The sequence below is a fragment of the Microchirus variegatus genome (genome assembly GCF_963457635.1).
Source record: "Microchirus variegatus genome assembly, chromosome: 9".
In the NCBI taxonomy this organism is placed as follows: domain Eukaryota; kingdom Metazoa; phylum Chordata; class Actinopteri; order Pleuronectiformes; family Soleidae; genus Microchirus; species Microchirus variegatus.
Window position 1 is genome coordinate 26,978,280 of NC_139810.1, and position 20,480 is coordinate 26,998,759.

The following is a 20,480-nucleotide window of genomic DNA, read 5'->3' on the forward strand; positions in this document are numbered from 1 at the left end:
AGGTCTTCTCCAATTGAACTTTGAGTCAATTCCGTAAGTTTTGTTCCCAATTCGTGGGAAAACTGACGATAAAGGACACCAATTGACACCAGAATTAAAAAAACTGACACATTTTTAAACTCAAAACCAACAGGAAGACTACATCTATCTGTTTATGGAGCATGCTAACGGAGAAAAAAATAGACTAAAGAAACATCTCTGATTAAGGGTGGTTTTAATTCGTTCTCTCTTCGTCTGCAGGATCTGACGGCTACAAAGTTCCAAGTGTCTGCAGACAAGAGGTTTGTCCTCTTGGCGTACAACATTCAAATGGTAAGTTTTTTTCTTAAATGCTGACTTAGATTTAGCGCCGTCAAAGCTTTTTTTTTTTACCAGGAGAAAATATCTAGGGCCATAAATTAAACCGTGCAATAATATCACGGGGGAAAGCTGCTGCTGTTCACAAACCTATACGTATGGCAGACCAACAGCGACTGTGAAACAATGGTGTCATGAATCTTAGTCAGAGCGCCAAAGACGCAACGGAGAGGAGTGTGTGTGTGTGTGTGTGTGTATACTTGTATTTGTTACCTCTGTGGGATCTTTTCTGGTATAAACACTGACCTTGTCAAGACCAGTAGTCCTCATGGAGATAAAAAAACCTGGTCCTAATGAGGTAGAACTTCATTTCTGAGGAATTGCCACAGGTTTATAGGTCACATATTCAGACTTGGGGTTTTTTGTCTTCTTATGCTACCGTTCAAAGGTTCGGGATATACAATTTTGTTGTGTTTTCCATTAAAAGTCACACGTTTATTCATCAAAAGAGTTAAAACATAGTCAAGACATTGACCAGATTAGAAATAATGATTTGTATTCAAAATAATAATTTTACCCTTTGGTCAAAGAACCAGCAAAACTGTTTTCAGCCACGCTAACATCATTGCACAAGGGTTTTCAAGGGTTTTCTAATCATCCAATAGCCTTTTAACATGATTAGCAAACACAATTAGAACACTGGAAATGGGTCTCTATACACCTATGTCCGTATTCCATTAAAAACCAGACGTTTGCAGCTAGAATACTAGTTTACCACATTAACAATGTATAGAATGTATTTATGATTCATTTAATGTTACATTCACTGAAAATAAGTGATTTTCCTTCAAAAATAAGGACATTTCTAAGTGACCCCAATCTCTTGAACAGTAGTGTATGTGTTGTTGAGTTAAAGTTATGATTCATTTTGTATCGCGTCATTTTTTAGCAGTGATGTAAAGCAACAATAAATGTGCAGAAGTCACAGAATGGACCGTATTTCAAAGTGAACTTTGAACTGTGACGCATGTCCAAATTTCACAAATTCAATCCGTTTTGAAACATTAATTTTTTTGTACTTTTTGTTGACTTTTGTGTTTATATAGTTTACATCTTCAGATTGCCCTATAAGGCTGTGCTGAAAAAGAGGATATAAGACACACTGTGTTGCACATTCTTATAGCCTCTGTATATACTGTACGTTTAAACATATGGGGAAAAAAGCAGCTGAAATGCTTTGTGTTCTAAGGGTTAAGTTTAGGGCCCAGATTTGAATTGTGGTCAGATTGAGGTTAGGGATTATCTGGTTATGGGTAAGATTAGGGATAAATAAGTTGTCCAAAAGCAGTGTCCCAAAACAGATAGCTGCACAAACCTGTGTGTGTGTGTGTGTGTGTGATTTCCGCTGCAGCAGCGGTGCTAGTTTTAAAATTACCGGCCGCCACTTAACGCAGATCACATAGGGTGGAGTTGAATATTTAAACGAGCTGATGGTGGAAGGCGCAGGGGTCGAGGGAAAGCTTGATGGCGGAGAGTGAGGAGAGGGAAACAAACAGGGAATCGGTAAAGCTAATGAAATCACTGTGCTACTTCAGAGGCCAATTTTAATGAGACGCCGACAAGAATCACGAAACACAGGTGGTTGTCTGAATAAACACTGAGGTCTCGTATTCGCTGCTGTAATCCCTTTACTTCAGCTCAGAGGGCAGGCGAGCTGTGTGATAACGCACGTAATCAGCAAAAAGCAGGAAACACAATTAGGGAAAAAATCTGAATCTGAATGCATATTTTTTTTTGCTGCTCTTCCGCTCCCTTATTTGTTCAGTTTTCTTTCAAGAGAGCTGTTTTTTGCTGTGATCGCATATTTATGTGTGTGTGTGTGTGTGTGTGTGTGTGTGTGTGTGTGTGTGTGTGTGTGTGTGTGTGTGTGTGTGTGTGTGTGTGTGTGTGTGTGTGTGTGTGTGTGTGTGTGTGTGTGTGTGTGAGGACATTTTGTAAAAATGTTTGCTCATTTTTACAATGAGCAAACATTTTGCGTCACATTTTTGTTCAAATTTTGGACCAAACATTTTGGGTCCAAATTTTTTTTTTCAAATTTTGGACCAAAAATTTTGCGTCAATTTTTTTTTCATTTTTTGACCAAACATTTTGGGTCCAATTTTTTTTTTTCAAATTTTGGACCAAAAATTTTGGATGACAAAAACGTATAGTATAACGTTTTTGTCAAATTTTGGGTCAATTTTTTTTTTCAAATTTTGGACCAAACATTTTGGGTCAAATTTTAGTAGAGTGGAAATGCTGGTCCTCGCTTTGTCAGCAACCCAGTCCTCAGTATGCAGCAAGTACAAGAATGTGTGTGTGTGTGTGTGTGTGTGTGTGGAACGAACAGCCCTGTTGCTGTGTTACAGCATCCGTCACAGAACACAGTGGATCCTAACTGCATTATTGAGCAGTTAACGTACATCTAATCAGTTTGCAAACATCTCTGCAGGGAACGAGCTCAGCTCTTTGCCCAGTTTGTGGGTTGCTTCGGTTGATTTATGCCACGCCATTAGCATATTTCCTTTTGATATCAGCAGGAATTGTCTCGTCGCATCTGCATGCTCAGTGTGTGTGTGTGTGGAGGAACTCCGAGGCAGCGGGCACGCCACCTGGAATAATCTGTGTATTTAGATGTGTGTGTGTGTGTGTGTGTGTGTGTGTGTGTGTGTGTGTGTTGGCATTTTGTATGTTTGCAGGCGACTCTCCCCCCTCTTTTCCCCTCTCTCCTGATTCATCCTCCTCACGCTCACTCACCTTTTTCCATCCATCTCTGGAGGGGATTTGTGCTGACTGAAGCAGTTTGCACCAGCTTCGCTGTTTGGAAGGCGAGGGGCTCGCCCCGCTACTGAGAGTGGCAGGAAACATGAGGGGGAGAAACTGTAGGGAAAGCCACTTGTGATGGAGGGGAAGAAGAAGAAGAAGAATAATGGGGATGTGCACCATTTTACTTACATACACTCCCGGGTTGAAATCAATCAGAATGGTTACTGGAGAATGACAGAGATACAAAAAAAAAAAATATAGAGAGCTGCAGTAAAGATAAATGGACGAGTAGGCTGTGTGCAACATTAAAAGGCTTTTCAGGATTGTGTACATAGCTCTGGAGGGTTTTATGCTTGGTGGGTGAAAAGTAAATGGATTTTGATAAGAGGTTATGCATAGACGTGAGTATCTATACACATATAGGAAGGAGTTTTTTTGAGGGGGTTTGACAAGCCTAACCAGTTTAGGAACAATGCCAAGGGAGTTGTGTGTGTGCAGCAAAATGCTGATGGATGTGAAAGGCAGCATATTCAGGGGCTTCTAAAAACAAAAAAACAAATCAAATGCCTGTGAGATAGGAACTGCATGCAGTATATAGAGAAGGAAGGATGTTATTATCTGATCCCGATACCGCTGCTCATGCACCGCGCTGCAATCTCTATGCCGTCCTCTTTGTCGTATCCCACGCTGTGTAGCCTTCGTGGTGTGTTGTGCCCCCTCCTGTTTTGGCAGCAGCGTCGGAGGAAGGGGCGGAGAGAGTGCAGGGGTGGATTGGGGGGGTTGACAAGGAGAGCAATCTGGAGGATTTATGACAAGCTACTGGCAGCCACATTAAAGTTCCATCTGCCTCTGCGAGACAGATGCTTTCACTCTTGCCGGCTGTTTATCATACACAGGCTCACACACACACACACAAAAAAAAACACATACACAGTAATGTACGACCACTGCCGCTGACTTTATGACGCTAAATCACGAAACAGAATCACTGAGTTCCCGCACAAATCATGAACAGCTGATTGCGCTCACGGCATTGCTGCCCCCTTTGGTAGTGAAGAGACAACATCGCCTGTAACTCATGACTGGTCCTCGTTGTGTGTGTGTGTGTGTGTATGTGTGTGTGTGTTCTTGTACTTGCGGCATACTGAGGACCAGTGAGGGTTTTTAACCAACAAAGTGAGGTCATTTTTACGGAGTGAGGACATTTAGGCCGGTCCTCACTTTGTTTTCATTGAAATCACTTCCTAAGGTTGCTATAACATGCTCTTCTCAATTTGTCAAAAATTTTAATTTTGGACGACTTTTTCTCAAATTTTGGACCATCATTTTTTTTTCAAATTTTGGACCATCATTTTTTTTTCAAATTTTGGACCATCATTTTTTTTTCAAATTTTGGACCATCATTTTTTTTTCAAATTTTGGACCATCATTTTTTTTTCAAATTTTGGACCATAATTTTTTTTTTTTAATTCTGGACCAAATTTTTTTTTTCAAATTTTGGACCAAAAATTTTTGGTCAATTTTTTTTTTCAAATTTTGGACGACATAGTATAGAATGACGTTTTTGTCAATTTTTTTTTTAAAATCTGGGTCAAATTATTTTTTTTTAATTTTGGGTCAATTTTTTTTTTTACATTTTTGGTCAAAAAAAATGTTCAAACGACATAGTATAGTATGCCGTTTTTGTCAAATTTTGGAGCAAAATTTTTTTTTTTAAAGATTTTTTCAAATTTTGGACGACCTAGTATTGTATGACGTTTTTGTAAAATGTTGGACCAAAAATTAAAAAAAAAAAAAATCAAAAAAGTTTTCCAGCCCTTTCTGCTCTGGGGCTCCACCTGCAGACATTATATGGTACTGCAACCAGTAGTTCTTTGTAGATGTCATTCATGAAGTAGATATTTGTAATTGTGTTAATTAATAAAGTGGAAAATGCTGGTCCTCACTTTGTCAGCAACCCAGTCCTCAGTATGCAGCAAGTACAAGAATGTGTGTGTGTGTGTGTGTGTGTGTGTTGGGGAACCTGTCAGCTCAGTGCCTCTGCCCTGTCAGCATCCTTTCCCTCTCTGTGTTCCCTTCTCTCTATCTCGACCCCTCACGTTTTCCTGTTCCGACCGAACTCATTCCTTCCTGTTCTTGCAGTTGTTTTTTCTGCCGTTAAAAACCCATCCCGTGGTTTTCCTGTTGTACGCCCAGGTTATATACTCGGCAGTTATTTCCCTCTCTCTCTTTACTTTACCCCAGTAGCTTTAACACCATCCGTGCATATAAGAAGAAAAAGAAAAAGAAGAAAAACACCAGGCAAACAACGAAGAGAGGAGAAATCCAATTTCACTGCTAAGTGTGCCGTATAGAGGATGTGACATTTAATTTCTTTGTTGGAAGTAGGTTTCCGTGAGGCCAAAGCTTTCAAATGGCCACTGGGCAAATAGTCTGCTTCCAACCATTTGGTTTAAACAAAAAGGAAAAGAAAAATCAGAGAAATCGATGTTATACCCAGAACACATCAGGTAATGCTGTGATCAATTGTGGTGAGCGCGCACACACACACACACACACACACACACACGCATACACACACACACACACACACACACACACACACACACACACACACACTCATTGATTCTAGTCCTCTAGTCTTCTTCAGCATGTTAATTCAATTATTCATTGAACAGCTGTTGCTTGTGTCAGGTTTGCAACACACTTTGCAGCCACAGTGGGAGGTGTACTATACTCTCTATAATGATGCTGCTTAATGACAATCTTTGCCTTGAATTCTGTTCATGTTAATGTGTTTTTTGTTTTTTTTTACACTTTTGCTACTCGGATCCGCATCATTCATTCCGCCGTTTATTATAATCACAGTAATTATGCAATATGGATGAAATTGCCACCCTCGGTGTAAATGAGCTTTTTTTTTATTAAGCTTTTTTATTTGCTCAGTAACCGTCAAAGCAACATTAAGATAACTTAAAACGAGCACACGCATACAAACAAAACGCGGTGCTATTTGCTTTTTAGGGGGAGATAATAGCACCGCGTTGTTGCCGACCTTTTAATAATTCATTAACTTACGGATCGTTTAATATTTGTCGTTCTGATTTTGTGCCGCCACCGTTTTGTCGCTGCTCTTTTATGAAAGCAATGAGCCTCTTGATGCTGTAATTTGCCGTTATTTATAAAGAACAGCTTCACGTTCCTTCTTGTTTAAAGGTGCCATATGTAAGAATGTGGCCAAAAACGGTTACTACATTCAAATTCAAAATACCGAGGTCTTTTAGGTTTCGTTTTTCTGACGTAACTGGCAACCCGTGGTTGCTCGGCAGCTGAGACTCTGCTGGCTGCAATGATTGGTAGACGGCGGTAGGTGGCGCCACATGCCGAAACATGATTTCAAAACATAAACATGATTTGCAGTCTGCAAAATAATTTTGTGAATGTGAATATTTTGTCTGTACTGTTGTTGTTGGTGAGTTCAGTTTGTTATATGAACATTATTCCTGACTCTCTGTGACATATTAGGAGGATTTTATGGCCAGTTGCTTTAGATTTATTACATAATGCACCTTTAAGATCGGCCTCACCACTGTTTTAATTTGCTTTATTTTTTCTATATTTTTTTGGACGTGTATGAGCATGTGTGAGTACCAGAATAAATGTGGTGTTAGCACACGTATATGCATGATATCCTCTACCTCTTTCAGGTATTCACTCAGTCCTTCACAGCCTCCTATGCTATCTACAATGTGACTAATGGGTAGGTGGAATTATGAATGCTAATGCATGGGCTGCACTGGGCATGAGCGTTACCAATGCAAGCCGACCTGCGAACCGAAACCGAAAAAAAACTAAAAAAAAACGTCCCCCTCAAAGCGTCTCTCATCGAATCAGAACCTCATATATTTGTCAGATCTGCATTCATTCATCAGTGTCCTTTCCAGGTTTGTACTCTACGTCAGATTCCACTGCCTGAGATTCATATTCTTTTGCATTAAAATCCGATGGGGAAACTCCATGGTGGCTTTGGATGATCCCCTGAACTTCTAAATGAGTCATTCTAGAGAGGAGGTTTCAGGAAGACGCACAGTTTCAGTTGTTGCCTGACTATGCTTAGGAGGACAAATGTTTGCCTGTCCACAGGGAAAAAATTGCAGCCAGAAATGTGTTGCACCCTTGCATGAACCAGCCCCCATTGTTTCCCCCTTCACTGCATCTTGCTCCTTTTGTCCTCACAGTACATTATCTCTTTCTCAAGGCCAGGGCATGGATGGACCTCAGAGGGGCTTTAAACAGGAGAGTTATCCATAATGGAGGAGATTATGTTTGAGGTTTTATGTGTGTTCCAGGGACCTGATGGAGCTGAACCCTCCGCAGAGGGACAAGGCAGTGCTACAGTATGCTTCATGGGGGCCTCAGGGGAACCAGCTGGTAAGCCAGGCACTGATCAGTGTGTTTCCATCTGCGTCGTACATGCAAATTATTATTCTTTTTTAAACCTTTGCACTCTATATTGCTAGTGGATGCATTAATCATAACATCACCATGTCTTTGTCTTGAAAGACCTCCAGCTAAAAGGTTATTGAAAAGACTGTGCCGCTAATACGGGGCGGTCCCTTTACACCCGTAATATGATTCATCTATCTTCCACACAATGTAATTGGCGTTTGCTGCTATGTCAGTGCTCATACGGAGCACATTAACTGGCAAGAAAAAGACAAATTGGCTCTCCGCCGCGAGCGCACGCCGGGCTGATGATTCATTCGCTCTTGGACGACATCCGGCGCTCAAATCGGGAAGCCAGCGATGAAGCCTGCAACCAAACTGCCTTTGATAACAGCTTGGAGCTTGTGTGTGTGTGTGTGTGTGTGTGTGTGTGTGTGTGTGTGTGCTCCTCGTGCCAGGCCTATGTGTTTGACGGGGATATCTACTACAAACCGAGTGTGACCAGCAAACCCCTGCGTCTCACAACCACTGACCAGGGCCAGAATTTGGTGAATGGGATCTCTGACTGGACTTATGAAGGTAGGGGTGACTTCACAGACCAGTTTGACTGAATTTAATCACAGAATTAAAACAAGATAAGTTAAGTCTTTATTAGCGCTCTAAAATGGTTGTCTTTTAAAACAGAGGAGGTGCTCTTGACATTTGTCGCCCACTGGTGGTCTATGGATGGAGCCAGGCTGGCATACCTCAGCATCAACAACTCCGCCACACCTGTGATGGAAATACCTCAGTTCTTAGGTGGTCTTTATCCGTCCAACGTGTTCTTCCATTACCCCAAGGTTAGAAGTGGTTAAAACAGGATGTTCTGTCATCTCTAAAGTCACGTAAGAAGCTCTGGAATGAGTCTGCACACCATCTTTCATGGTAATCCAGTCCATGGCAATGACTGCATTTGATTGAAATGCCCATCCCTACTTCATACGCTCTGAGAAATAAGGGTTCCTTCTACAAGGGCTGAGGTTCTACCTGGAACCATTTGCTTCTGAAAAACCCTTTCCCGAAGAAAGGGTTTTTCAAGGGTTCTTGGTAACACTAAGGGTTCCAGTAAGAACCATTTTGATCCAGAGAACCCTTTAAAACCTTCCTGAATAAAGGGTTTTAAAAGGGTTCTTGGTCGAACCTTTATAAACAGGGTTCTACCTGGAGCCAAAAAGGGTTCTCCTATGAGGACAAGCCGAAGAACCTTATATGGTTCTACTTAGGACTTTTATTTCTAAAAGTGTAGCAACTGCACAGGAAAAACAAATGAATCCCCAAAACCTACATAATACATAATTTGTTAACCCCAAATATCAGCCAATAGATATTCTGGTCACTATCAATGTCTACATTAAACATAAGCTATTTCAGTGTGGACCTCAGGGATGAAGATGGTGTATTAGTGTTTGGGAAAATTCTCACTCGGTGTTTGTTTGGGTTTATCTGTTTTTTTCCCCCTTTTGCTTGTGTTCAAAGGCCGGATCAAGTATTCCATCAGTCAATCTGTTTGTGGTGAATCTTTACGGTCCAGCCCACACTCTGGAGATGATGCCTCCTGACTCCCTCAGGACCAGGTAGTGTTTCATTGTGGATCTAAAAGCAGTATAAACATTGAAGACTTTAGACAGCACAACCCCTCCAACCGCCCCCCCCCCCCACACACACACACACACACACTCCCATTCCTTTGCACCAACCTTTCAATCTTTTCCCTCGTGTGTCATTTTCTGCATCGCCCCGTCAGGGAAAACTACATCTCCATGGTGACTTGGATCAGTAGCACTCGCCTGGCGGTGCGTTGGCTGAATCGTGTCCAGAACCAATCGGTGCTCTGCGTGTGTGAGGCCACCACAGGGGCATGCTCAGAGGTGAGCGCTCACAGCCACTCCTTCCACATTAGTAATCCAAATGGCCTTCGCTTAAATAGAAATTGTGCTTCTTTTACACGTTAGGAACACTGATTATAATTTTTTTTTTTTATTATGCTTTTATATCTCTACTGGCTGAATTAATATTTAAGGTCATTTGCTGCATGAAAGGAATTTTTCTGTGATGTACTGCAGGACTTTCTTATTTGTTCCCATTCCTTGCTGATTTCAGTTCGCCCATTGGCAATTATTATTAATGCTGTCCCTAATTATTAATGACCACATTAAGCTTTATTTGTGCAAAGATATTCAAATCAGCTTTAGATGTTAGCTGATGTGAGTGCATTTTAGATTACGCGACTAATACGCTAATACGTGTGGTTTTAAATCTGCAGAAACACAAAATGGCCATGGACATAATGCAGAACCAACGACAGGTTAAGTATTGCTTATGTCGACGTTTGTTTTTTGTTTACAACCTGTTTATCACCTTGGGCTTTTATTATTTGACTTGATACGTTTCCGTCAACAGGACGTCCCCTTGTTTTCAGCCGATGGCTCTGTGTTTTACACGATACTGCCAGCAAAACAAGGAGCTCGCGGAGAGTTTCACCACATCGCCGGACTCTCGGCGCAGGTCAGTGTGAGAGCTGTTCACTTTTAAAGGGCTTGTTAACGCTTCAACAAGAGTCCGATAAAACAGTGTGAGAGATTATAGATCTCAGCAGCGCATCAGCGCCTAAGGTCCATCTCTTTTCACACAGTCCCCTCCTACCTGTAACATTATGGAGTCATTCTATACTCGCACTAGTTTTACACGTTCCAAAACACCAGATGTCAGCTCTCATTTATTAGATATAATGTTTTCGCTGATTAATATTTCATTATTTATTTTTCAAACAATTCAGTTCATCTCATTTAAAGGTGCCATATGTAAGAATGTGGCCACAAACGGTTACTACATTCAAATTCAAAATACCGAGGTCTTTTAGGTTTTGTTTTCTGACGTAACTGGCAACCCGTGGTTGCTCGGCAGCTGAGACTCTACTGACTGCAATGATTGGTAGACGGCGGTAGGTGGCGCCACATGCCAAAATATTTTGTCTGTACTGTTGTTGTTGGTGAGTTCAGTTTGTTACATGAACATTATTCCTGAGTCTCTGTGACATATTAGGAGGATTTTACGGCCAGTTGCTTTAGATTTATTACATAATGCACCTTTAAACAACTAATTCATCTCGAGTGGGCCAGTTAAAATTGTTGTGGTGCAGTTTTATAGTGTTGTGTAGTTGTTGGTTTCAAAGTCCCACACAATTTGGCCTCATGAAACCCATTATTTTTCTGTCATGTGTATGTCTAATCCAGGGGTTCTCAAAGTTTTGATACCTGAGGGACAATTTAGGAACCCAACATTGGACTGAGGGCCGCCAAAGAAAAAAAAAAAACAGAAAGAAATCCCATTTGTAATAATTTTAATGACCAGATTGCAGTTCTACAGTTTAGCGTTAAGTAATATAAGCGTTAATATAATGTAAGTTAAGCATTAATATGATAACGCTTTATAATTTACTGGGTAATTCCCCAGTATTTAATACTAATTACAGGTTAATACCAAGTAACACATTTCTGTTACCATATATTTACTGGGTAAATAGCTAGTAATTGGCTGTAGCTACCTGCTTATTATCAGCTTATAACCCAATAATACACTAAAATTCACCATATAGAAATCAGGTAAATACTCGGGTAAGAAATTTTGTTTACACTTATTGGTCTGTATCCAGTAATGTCCAATAAACATTTAACAAGCTTAGTAGCTCCTGGATTAAAACTATCAACTGTAATTCATGTAATTCCATTGGCCCCCAGGCCGCACTTTGAGAACCAATGGTCTAATCTCAATCCGAACCACAAAATAAACCGATTTTGCTTTTTTTCCGCTGAACTGTCACCATAGCCACCATCATTTAATTTATTTTATGGCCCTGGCATCATATTTTTTCCCTCACCTTCTAACACGCACTAAATGTATCGCCGTGCCTATTTTTATTCTGCATATTTTCCCGTGTCTACCTTCCAGTTCATCTCTGTTTCTCTTTATAACACAGCCTGCCATCCCGTCTGTCCCTCCTCGCTTCTTGACGTCGGGGAGCTGGGATGTCACCGTGCTCTGCAGCCTCGACGAGAAGGCTGGAAAACTGTATGTGAGACAGTTTGTGGAGTCGGGTTTAATCATCAGTCAGTGAATTTGTCAGCTCACAGCACCCCTCGCCATGAAGAAACAAGTCACAGGGAGGTTGAGCAGAATAGTGCCGACCATTAAAAATGATCGTCTCTTGTTGTGAGCAGAGAGCTAATTCTAGACCTGTCAGCTGCTGTGCAGCAATTGTATTTGTTAAGTTAGACTCAGGGTGAATGTTATGATTTAAAAAATGCACAAAAAAGAGGGCAATACTTACATGTAGCACTGGTCTTTTCATTGTAAAAAAACAAAACAAAAACAAAAGAAAATGTATTTTATTGTGACTTTGCTTCTGGCAGTAAATTGCTTCAGAGGAGAACAAAGGACTTTACTTACTCTTGTGCAGATTATTGCTTAAAGTTCTCTCGTTTGGAGCAGAACAGGACAGATAATGAACATATTGACTGGCGTGTGAGCAATTCGGGCAGTCACAGAAATTACGGATCTCGACAAGTGTTTTCAGGACCTAAGCCCATGGGTTTAAAGTCGAGTCAACCTAATGATACTGTCAGGCACATCCACTGCTCAATCACTTTACATCAGCATCACTTCATTACAAGTTAAATGTGATACAAAGCTGGTTTTCTGAGCACGCTGAACGTATGTTAATATGTGTAGAGAAGGGTTGACTGAATAATTGATGTGCAGAATAATTAGGATGAAGATATCCCCACAGGTGATAACGTTGCTGTGTCTGTGGTTCACATTTGTCTTCATCAGCTATTTCCTGAGCACAGAGGAATCCAGACAAAGCAGACACCTTTACAGGTAAAAAACAACAGCCAAGTACTGATAGATAATTTTAGTTCTATCTTATAAGAGTCTTGTTTATAAGATAGTTAGTGACATCTAAGAAGACTTGACCACACTTCACATGTGTGCCGCTAGGGGGCGAACAAGAGCTATACCTAATTCATTATGCATTGGAAAAATAATGTGTGTGTGTGTGAGCCAAGTTTGAAACTATGCACCAAATGGTGAAATGGTGTTTCTCATGGTTAAAAACCACTTAGAAGAAATCGTTTCTCAAATGTCGACAACCCTGTGACATGTTAAAGCCATAGGTGAGGCTTAGTTTGTTGATTCATACCCTGACCCAGCATCACCCTGAACAAGGATCCGTTGAAAATATTTGCAAACCTCTTAAGGAATCATTTAAATGAATTTTTGAAAATCAGGAAATTATCTATTTTCTCTGATGCACTTTGACAGTGAGCTGACTTTTGTCTCAAAAACAAAAAGGATCTCGGAATGACTTGAAATTCACCATCATAATAGTCGGCATCGCCCTGAACAAGGATCTGTTGAAAATATTTGCAAACCTCTTAAGGAATAATTTAAATGAATTTTTGAAAATCAGGAAATTATCCATTTTCCCTGATGCACTTTGACAGTGAGCTGACTTTTGTCTCGAAAACAAAAAGTATCTCGGAATGACTTGAAATTCACCATCATAATAGTCGGCATCGCCCTGAACAAGGATGCGTTGAAAATATTTGCAAACCTCTTAAGGAATAATTTAAATTAATTTTTGAAAATCAGGAAATTATCCATTTTCCCTGATGCACTTTGACAGTGAGCTGACTTTTGTCTCGAAAACAAAAAGTATCTCGGAATCACTTGAAATTCACCATCATAATAGTCGGCATCGCCCTGAACAAGGATCTGTTGAAAATATTTGCAAACCTCTTAAGAAATCATTTAAATTAATTTTTGAAATTCAGGAATGCATCATTTCCTGAATTTGATTCATGTCGGGATTGTTGACATTTGTTTGGTGAAGTTTGATGCATAGTTTCAAGCGTGGCTCTTTTTTTTTTCAATCAATTTCATAGTTGGCAAATTAAATAAGTCTGGACTGATGAGGTGGATTCATCGACAAACCATCCCATTGCTATCACAACATCACATCTACACCACACTGATAGCATACCAAAAAAAAGACAATCGGATTAACTGCACATGAATCTTTGTTCTTTTGTGTTTTATATTCGTCTGGCCAACAAGTGAATTGAGACGTTTATAACTAAAATCCAATCTCAGGGGACAAGGACCCTGCGTGCTGTGGAGACTTATAGTCCCATGGGTGATAAACTCTCTTGCCTGTTCCCTGATCCCCCTCCTGGATTTCATATCCTTTCATCAGTGGACATAGCTTTGTGCTTCACGGAGACAGCTCAATATTATGGAGGAGGGAAGATGGCTTGTTTAAATTCGGTCCGTGATTAATCCTGTATAAATTCAGCAGGCAGTGTAGTGGAGAAGGACATTTAGAGACTTGACAGAGTAATCTGTATTGCAGCTTTTATGTCCAACCTTATTCAACCCAATTTTTTACTGAAAAGTCAGCCAGCTGAATAGTTTCGACTCTAAATGCTGACACTTTTCCTTAGGACATCAACAATCAATTGACCCTTTCCTGGAGCGAATCAACCTGTTTAGACAGTCCGATTTTTTTTTCTAAAATGTGGTCAATAAACTCTGTTCTTTTACTCTACCAAGTGTGGACCTGGATGGAGTGTTTCAGCGGCGGTGCGTCTCCTGCAACCTCATAGAGGGATGTCGCTTCTTTAGATCTGAATTCAGCCCCAATCAAACCCACTTCACACTCCATTGCTTAGGTAAATGAGACGCACAGACACAATCGCAGTGTGTGTGTGTGAAAGCAACACGCTGCTTTGTCAGTTGGTTTTTAAATGTTGTCTTTTGCAATAAATCCCCCAGGCCCTGGGATCCCTAAAGTGACGGTCCACAGCACAAAGGACCCCTCCAGTGAGTATTACAACTGCTCATGTATCTGCTAATGTGCTGGCAACACAGAGACTGATACACCAGCTCTCTGCAGTGTCCTATGACAGCCTGCAGAGTGCAATGTATTCAAGTAGACAGGCATGTAGAATCATTCATTCCATGCTTGTGAACACTGCCCTCTGTCTGCGGCTCTCGGTCAGAGCTGTGTGTAATGAGAATAGAATGTGGGTCTACACTACACTATCTGTCTGTTTTGATGTTTAAGGTGAAAAATGTTTCACAGCGGTGTTTCGTGTCCTGTAGGATATGTTGTTTTGGAGGATAACAGCCCTCTGTCTCGGGCCCTGGAGGACAAGAGACTCCCAGAGACTTTGTTCAGGACCCTCCCAGCAGAGAACCATGGTACAACAAAGAAACTATTAACTGTATACGTTCTTGTTCTATCTCTGCCTTCATTAAAGGTACAGTGTGTAAGATTTAGGAACATCTATTTGTGAAGTTGCGTTTTTGCAGATTAACCCAAAAGTGCTCACGCAAGCACACCCTTGGTAAATTTGCAGTGGGAATAATACACTAAGCCTTTACGTGGACATCCTGGGGGTGTGTGTTTATGGATCACATCTTTAAGCTTTACCAAATTTGTAGTGATACTTGTGCAGAAGTCACAAAATAAACAGTTTTTCTGTACTTTTTGTTCAAGCCAAGCAAACTTTTGACTGTGACAGATTTCCATATTTGGCATATTCAATGAGATTTAAAAAAAATTTGAGTACCGTTTTCCTCAGGTGTGTTTATATAGTAGGTGAAAACGCATGTTAATTTGTTTGCATGTAGGTTGTCCTGTAAATAAAAAAGGATATAAGACACTCTATGTTGCATATTATATATTCTTATATCCTGCGTTTTAATGGAAAAAAGCAGCCGAAATGCTCTGTGTTCTAAAGGTTAATATCTCTTATTCCCCTTCCCTGTCAAGCATGTATGATAAACTATGGTAGCCTTGAGTTATCATTAAAACTCAAAAGGTCCATTATAAACATGGTGGTGCAACATGGCAGCCTCTCAAGAGAAGAGCCGCTCCTAATATAAAGGGTCCAATCTGTGGTAATTAAAAACAACCATTCATTCATTCATTTACTTTCATTATTCTTTTGGACTCTTAAGTAACTCAATGAAATGGTCATGTTTACATTTACTAGGATATTTGGCCCCACAAACACAGTCACAGTAATCACGGGTCAAGCATGACCTCTGGGAATTTGTATGTATGTGAGTGTGGTTGTAAAGGATGTTTTTTTCTTTATTTTATTTTAGTTAAAGCTCTAATTTGTATAGCCTTTAAAAAAATAAACAAAATGTCCTTTAGATTCAAACCATTGTCAAATTAGTCCACACAATCCTGATCCTGATCAGCTCCACATGACTCTCTCTGTATTTATCAGTATAGCAAGGGTCAGTGGAAGAATATTAAAGCAATACTTTCTTGCATTTTTAAACTTTGCTTTTGTCATCTTAAATTGCTCCTAATAAGCATATGGCACTCTTAAACGTAAAATAAACCCACCAGGTTTTGAAACTCATCATTATTTAGTTATCATATTATTATGATAAAAGTACGACCAATTAAATTATTCGGACCGAATAAAATAATTGGCCGGAGCTATCACCTGTCGCGCGCCTCGCCTCTGTCATCCTCCAGGGCATCTGCCCTCATCTGCCCTGGAGGGTGGGACATTGAGGGAGGTGGAGTTGTTTATGTTCAAATTTTTGCTAAGTGCTGAGAGCCAAGGTTACATACTGCAGCTTTAAAAAGAAGGGTGCACGTTTTTAAGATGATATTTTTTGCCGTGCTTCAGTTTCAGTCACAGTTGACCATTTTTGTTTTCCTCAGATCTGCACCTGAAACTATCTCTACCTCAGGGTTATGAGGCCAACCTGCATCCTCTCCTCATCATTGTGTAAGTTCACACTTCACATGCTAGACAACAGGCATGTGCAATTATGATCTCTGGCTTCTGTTGTCACTGTGCCAAACCTCTAACAACTGTCGCCGCACTGGTTGATCCTGTTCATCTTGTTTAGAGACGGTGTACCTGGTGGTCAGTCGGTGACTGAGGAATTCTCCCTCGACTGGCCTCAGGTCCTCTCCAGTGCACAGAATGTGGCCCTGGCCTGGGTGGACGGCAGGAGTGGGGTTGGCCGTGGACAGAAGACCTCTGCTTTGGATCCACGCAAGCTTGGCTCGCTGCGAGTCAAAGACTATCTGGCGGTTATTGAGTCAGTGCAGTTATGCAACGACATGAGGCTGTTTTCATTGTCGCGTGGAAAATAAAGCCAGTGATCTGATAAACTAATAGGCTTTTATGATGTTTACACAGGTTGTTAATGCAACTGCCGTACATTGATGATCGCCGCATGGCCCTCTATGGCAAGGTTACAGCATTTTTTAATCGAAAAGCAGTCTTTTTTTTTCTCTCCAGTGAATCCATTGAAATTTTTGTCATTTTTCTGTTTCCCCCCCCACCAACAGGCATTTGGTGGATATTTAACTCTCAAGATGTTAGCTGCGACAGATAAGCTCTTTCAGTGCACAGCTGCTGCTGCACCAATAACTGACTTCAGGCTGTACAGTGAGTTGCAGTTATGTCATTGACTGTTCAAACAATTTTGGCAATGAATATTTGAATTGAAAAGTTGTTCCACTCTTTTAGGCGCTGCCTTCTCTGAAAGATATCTGGGCCTTCCAGCAAAGGAGGAGCACGCTTACTCGGTGAGGCTCTGATGCTCATACTGTGTGCTCGTCTATTCTTGTGTAAAAGGTTTTAATAATGATAGAATATCAGTTGTGGATTAAACTCAGCTGCAGGTTTATTACTGAGAAGTAATGCAGTCTGATACAGCAGTACTTCAAAGATATGCCTTTATGTTGAAAGAGGGGTTCATTTAACTTTATAGTCACATGGTTCAGGCTTGGTTTGAGGTGCAGCTGTCGTCATGTCACGGAGGGCAGTTAAATTTAAATTCACCACGATCTGCAGCAGCAGCCTCTGAACATAAAGTTTGTACATCACCTCATTAAGAGCGCATTTCAATTTAAACTGAATATTTACATTTATGAAGGTGAGATGTGTTGCAGCCGGGCAGTTGTGATATACTCGGATAGTTTTTGCAGATGTGCCCACTAAATATGTTGTTTCTTTTCAGACTGCCTCTTTGCTGGAGGAGGTTAACAAGCTGAAAGATGAGAATTTCCTGATTCTGCACGGAACTGCAGACGGTGAGGTTTCTCTAACTTTTCCACGCTGACTATTTGTGTTCATTTGTGTGTGTGTGTGTGTGTTGTAAACACTTATATCTACTGTGTGTGTGTGTTTGGTGAAAGCGAGGGTACACTTCCAGCATAGCGCCGAGCTCCTGAGCCGACTGGTGAAGGTGGACGCCAACTACTCGCTGCAACTGTACCCCGACGAGGGTCACGTGCTGAGAGAGCCCCGCAGCGTCCAGCACTTCCAGCGGACTGTGGTGAACTACCTCCAAACCTGCTTGAAGCACAGCGTTCTCCTAGATCCCATAGAGGATGAAGACGAGGAAGACGACTGAATCTAGAGTTAAGGACTCTCTAAGGACTGTACGCCATTTTATGCATTACCTTGGGTCGGATTACCCGACACAAGAGCACAGGAGTGGGGACCAAACACATCAGATCACCTCCTACGACCACTGGAAACATTGATGTACTGTATATCTCGTTGCACACACTTAGTTCCGTTCCACTTGTACGTTCGAGACACCGTTTGTTTACAAAAATTGACTTGAGATGAACTTTGAAGACCGCTGATTCCGACAAACGTTTACAAAGACTTGAAAACATGCATGTCTTAATGGCTGCATGACGTGGGTGGGTTTACATTGCATTCTCTGTACTCTGTGTGTAAATTTTGAATATCACCCGTCGGGGCGTCTGGAGTGCAAAATGTGCCAACAGCCAGGAACACACTGGAAGACTTAAAAATCTACACTGAGATTTCGAGACAAACTTACTTCGATGACAATATCACGTTTAGATTGAAAGCTGCAGTCGGCAGGGTTGCTTGAAAAGTAATTGATTGTGGAGTTCCATCCATATGTTATTGAAATATTCATGTTTTGGGAATCCACCTGCCTGACCTGAGCTCCTCTCAGCAGACGAGCGTGGACGTATGCTCTGGTTTCATTCCCAGACAGATGACCTGAGGCAATCTCTCTGTTTCTGAAATGCTCAACTGACATTGAGACGTGTTTTTTTTTTGTGCGTTTATTGTCTGACTCCGTTTTAGACTCTTGACTTTCTTTAGGTTTCTTTGCAGTGTAGGCAGTTGTTGCTGGTGCTGGAGTAGCAGCCACCTCGGGGACCTTCATGCAGCCAGTAGGAGCCTCCCTCTCTCTGTGTACAGCCCTGTGATTGGTCAAAAGTCTCCTGTGACACCAGAGATTTAGTTGTAATCAGAGCCCAGAGGAGGTGCAGAGGTGTCGTGTTTGCTCTCAGATCACTTGTTTTACAGTGTGCTGAAGGCTTATGAAGGAATTATTTATTGACAATGCAAAATAAATAAATCCTGCTTACTGTAACTTAACGTAGATTCAGTTTTTATAAACATCATGTGTCCCTGGCCTGGACTGACTCTTCTCAGTCCACAAAATGATATCTTTTTTTGTCAAAGTCTTTTGAACAGTGTGTTCCTGACTTAATGCAGCATATGGACAGTTTGTGGATTTGTATCCACTGGTATTATTTGCATTATGTGATAAGTATACAGCTGAAATCATTCACACCACCAGCTCCAGTTCAAGAAATATCGCAAGAACATCTATGTAGATGACGACAATACGTTTCTGTTTGTAAATGTCTTGGCATTTTCATCATTTCTAGTGTTCTGCAGAATTGAATTGTTTCTTTGCACACAATGTTGAGCCATTGTGATGGTGATTGGTTTGACCATTAGACTATCAACCATACCACACTGGGAAACTGCATGCAGTTTGTTTGTAAATGAATGCCCGACTCTAAACAACCAGCTACTCCTTACTCTTTTTTCCCCCTCGACGTTGTTGTCAATAAAGTTTGAGCTTCTCATTTTACAGCAAACTTTATTCAGTGTCTTTACTAATCACCATGGCGACAGACACACTTGAGGGCATAATTATGACACCCGTCAAGGGCAAACACTGACTTTGATCTCTGCAAAAGCACTGCTGCAGCATTCACATTCACACAGCAACTGTAATTATCTGCTGCTGCAGCAATATACGCTGATAACGACAGACATATAGTGATTAAAACTATTGAGACCTTTGTTTTCTGTTAATTGTATTTAAAGAGGTGATCATTGAACTACATGTTCATTTTTGAGTATGCAGTCTGCACTATTGTGCTGAGCTGTACGTCTCACTTATGTCACAGAAACCTTACTGTTTAATGTGTAACCTTTACAAAGGGAGGACTGTATTGCACACTTTTGCTGTACAAGACAGACTTTTAGTTTGGTAGCTATTAAACTTAAACTGCTGACTGTAGTTTCTTTAAATAACTAGGTTGGGCCATATAATTTATTTTCTCCCCTCCAGATGTGAGGTTATAATTCAAATCGGATCATCTAGTCACTGTGTTTACCACATTTTGATATTGGTGAATGAATTGGATTTTCAGAGGCAGGGTGAGGCCACATGGAGGCACAACGGGGGTTGTTGCTGTTGTGCTAAAAACAGAGCAAAGAAGACACTCAGCTGTTTTCTGTCGTTAATTTTTTACCCCTGCTGATGTTGACTGACAGTCATTCACAAATATAAAACATTACCTATTGCCTTTGTGATGTTTATGATGTCTGGAAAGGTAGTCCATGTGCTCAAGATAATGTGGATTTTCAACAGTAGTACAGTTGTTTCTAGAGCTATACAATGTTTTTTTTAATATATATTTTATTTTATTTTGGTAGATTAAAAAAAATATCTCTGTCACTTCATCCAGATGCCAGGATATGGAAGTACATTACGTT

General features: G+C 40.8%; 1 protein-coding gene across 1 annotated transcript in view; it reads left to right on the forward strand.

The window, feature by feature from the left end:
• The window catches only part of LOC310931684 (inactive dipeptidyl peptidase 10), a gene marked incomplete at its 5' end in the record, with an annotated part of 31,889 nt that extends 13,729 nt beyond the window's left edge, over nt 1-18,160 (forward strand). The window contains 21 exons of the mRNA XM_083894914.1: nt 241-312; nt 6,810-6,862; nt 7,452-7,533; nt 8,007-8,127; nt 8,233-8,387; nt 9,064-9,161; nt 9,332-9,455; nt 9,851-9,892; nt 9,988-10,092; nt 11,564-11,655; nt 12,418-12,465; nt 14,200-14,318; nt 14,422-14,469; nt 14,752-14,850; nt 16,340-16,406; nt 16,531-16,725; nt 16,827-16,881; nt 16,979-17,078; nt 17,160-17,218; nt 17,653-17,725; nt 17,831-18,160. Of these exons, the coding sequence (XP_083751040.1) occupies nt 241-312; nt 6,810-6,862; nt 7,452-7,533; nt 8,007-8,127; nt 8,233-8,387; nt 9,064-9,161; nt 9,332-9,455; nt 9,851-9,892; nt 9,988-10,092; nt 11,564-11,655; nt 12,418-12,465; nt 14,200-14,318; nt 14,422-14,469; nt 14,752-14,850; nt 16,340-16,406; nt 16,531-16,725; nt 16,827-16,881; nt 16,979-17,078; nt 17,160-17,218; nt 17,653-17,725; nt 17,831-18,048 (2,025 nt within the window). The 3' untranslated portion in view covers nt 18,049-18,160. The remainder of the gene's footprint in view (nt 1-240; nt 313-6,809; nt 6,863-7,451; nt 7,534-8,006; nt 8,128-8,232; nt 8,388-9,063; nt 9,162-9,331; nt 9,456-9,850; nt 9,893-9,987; nt 10,093-11,563; nt 11,656-12,417; nt 12,466-14,199; nt 14,319-14,421; nt 14,470-14,751; nt 14,851-16,339; nt 16,407-16,530; nt 16,726-16,826; nt 16,882-16,978; nt 17,079-17,159; nt 17,219-17,652; nt 17,726-17,830) is intronic.
• Nucleotides 18,161-20,480: the final 2,320 nt, after the last annotated feature.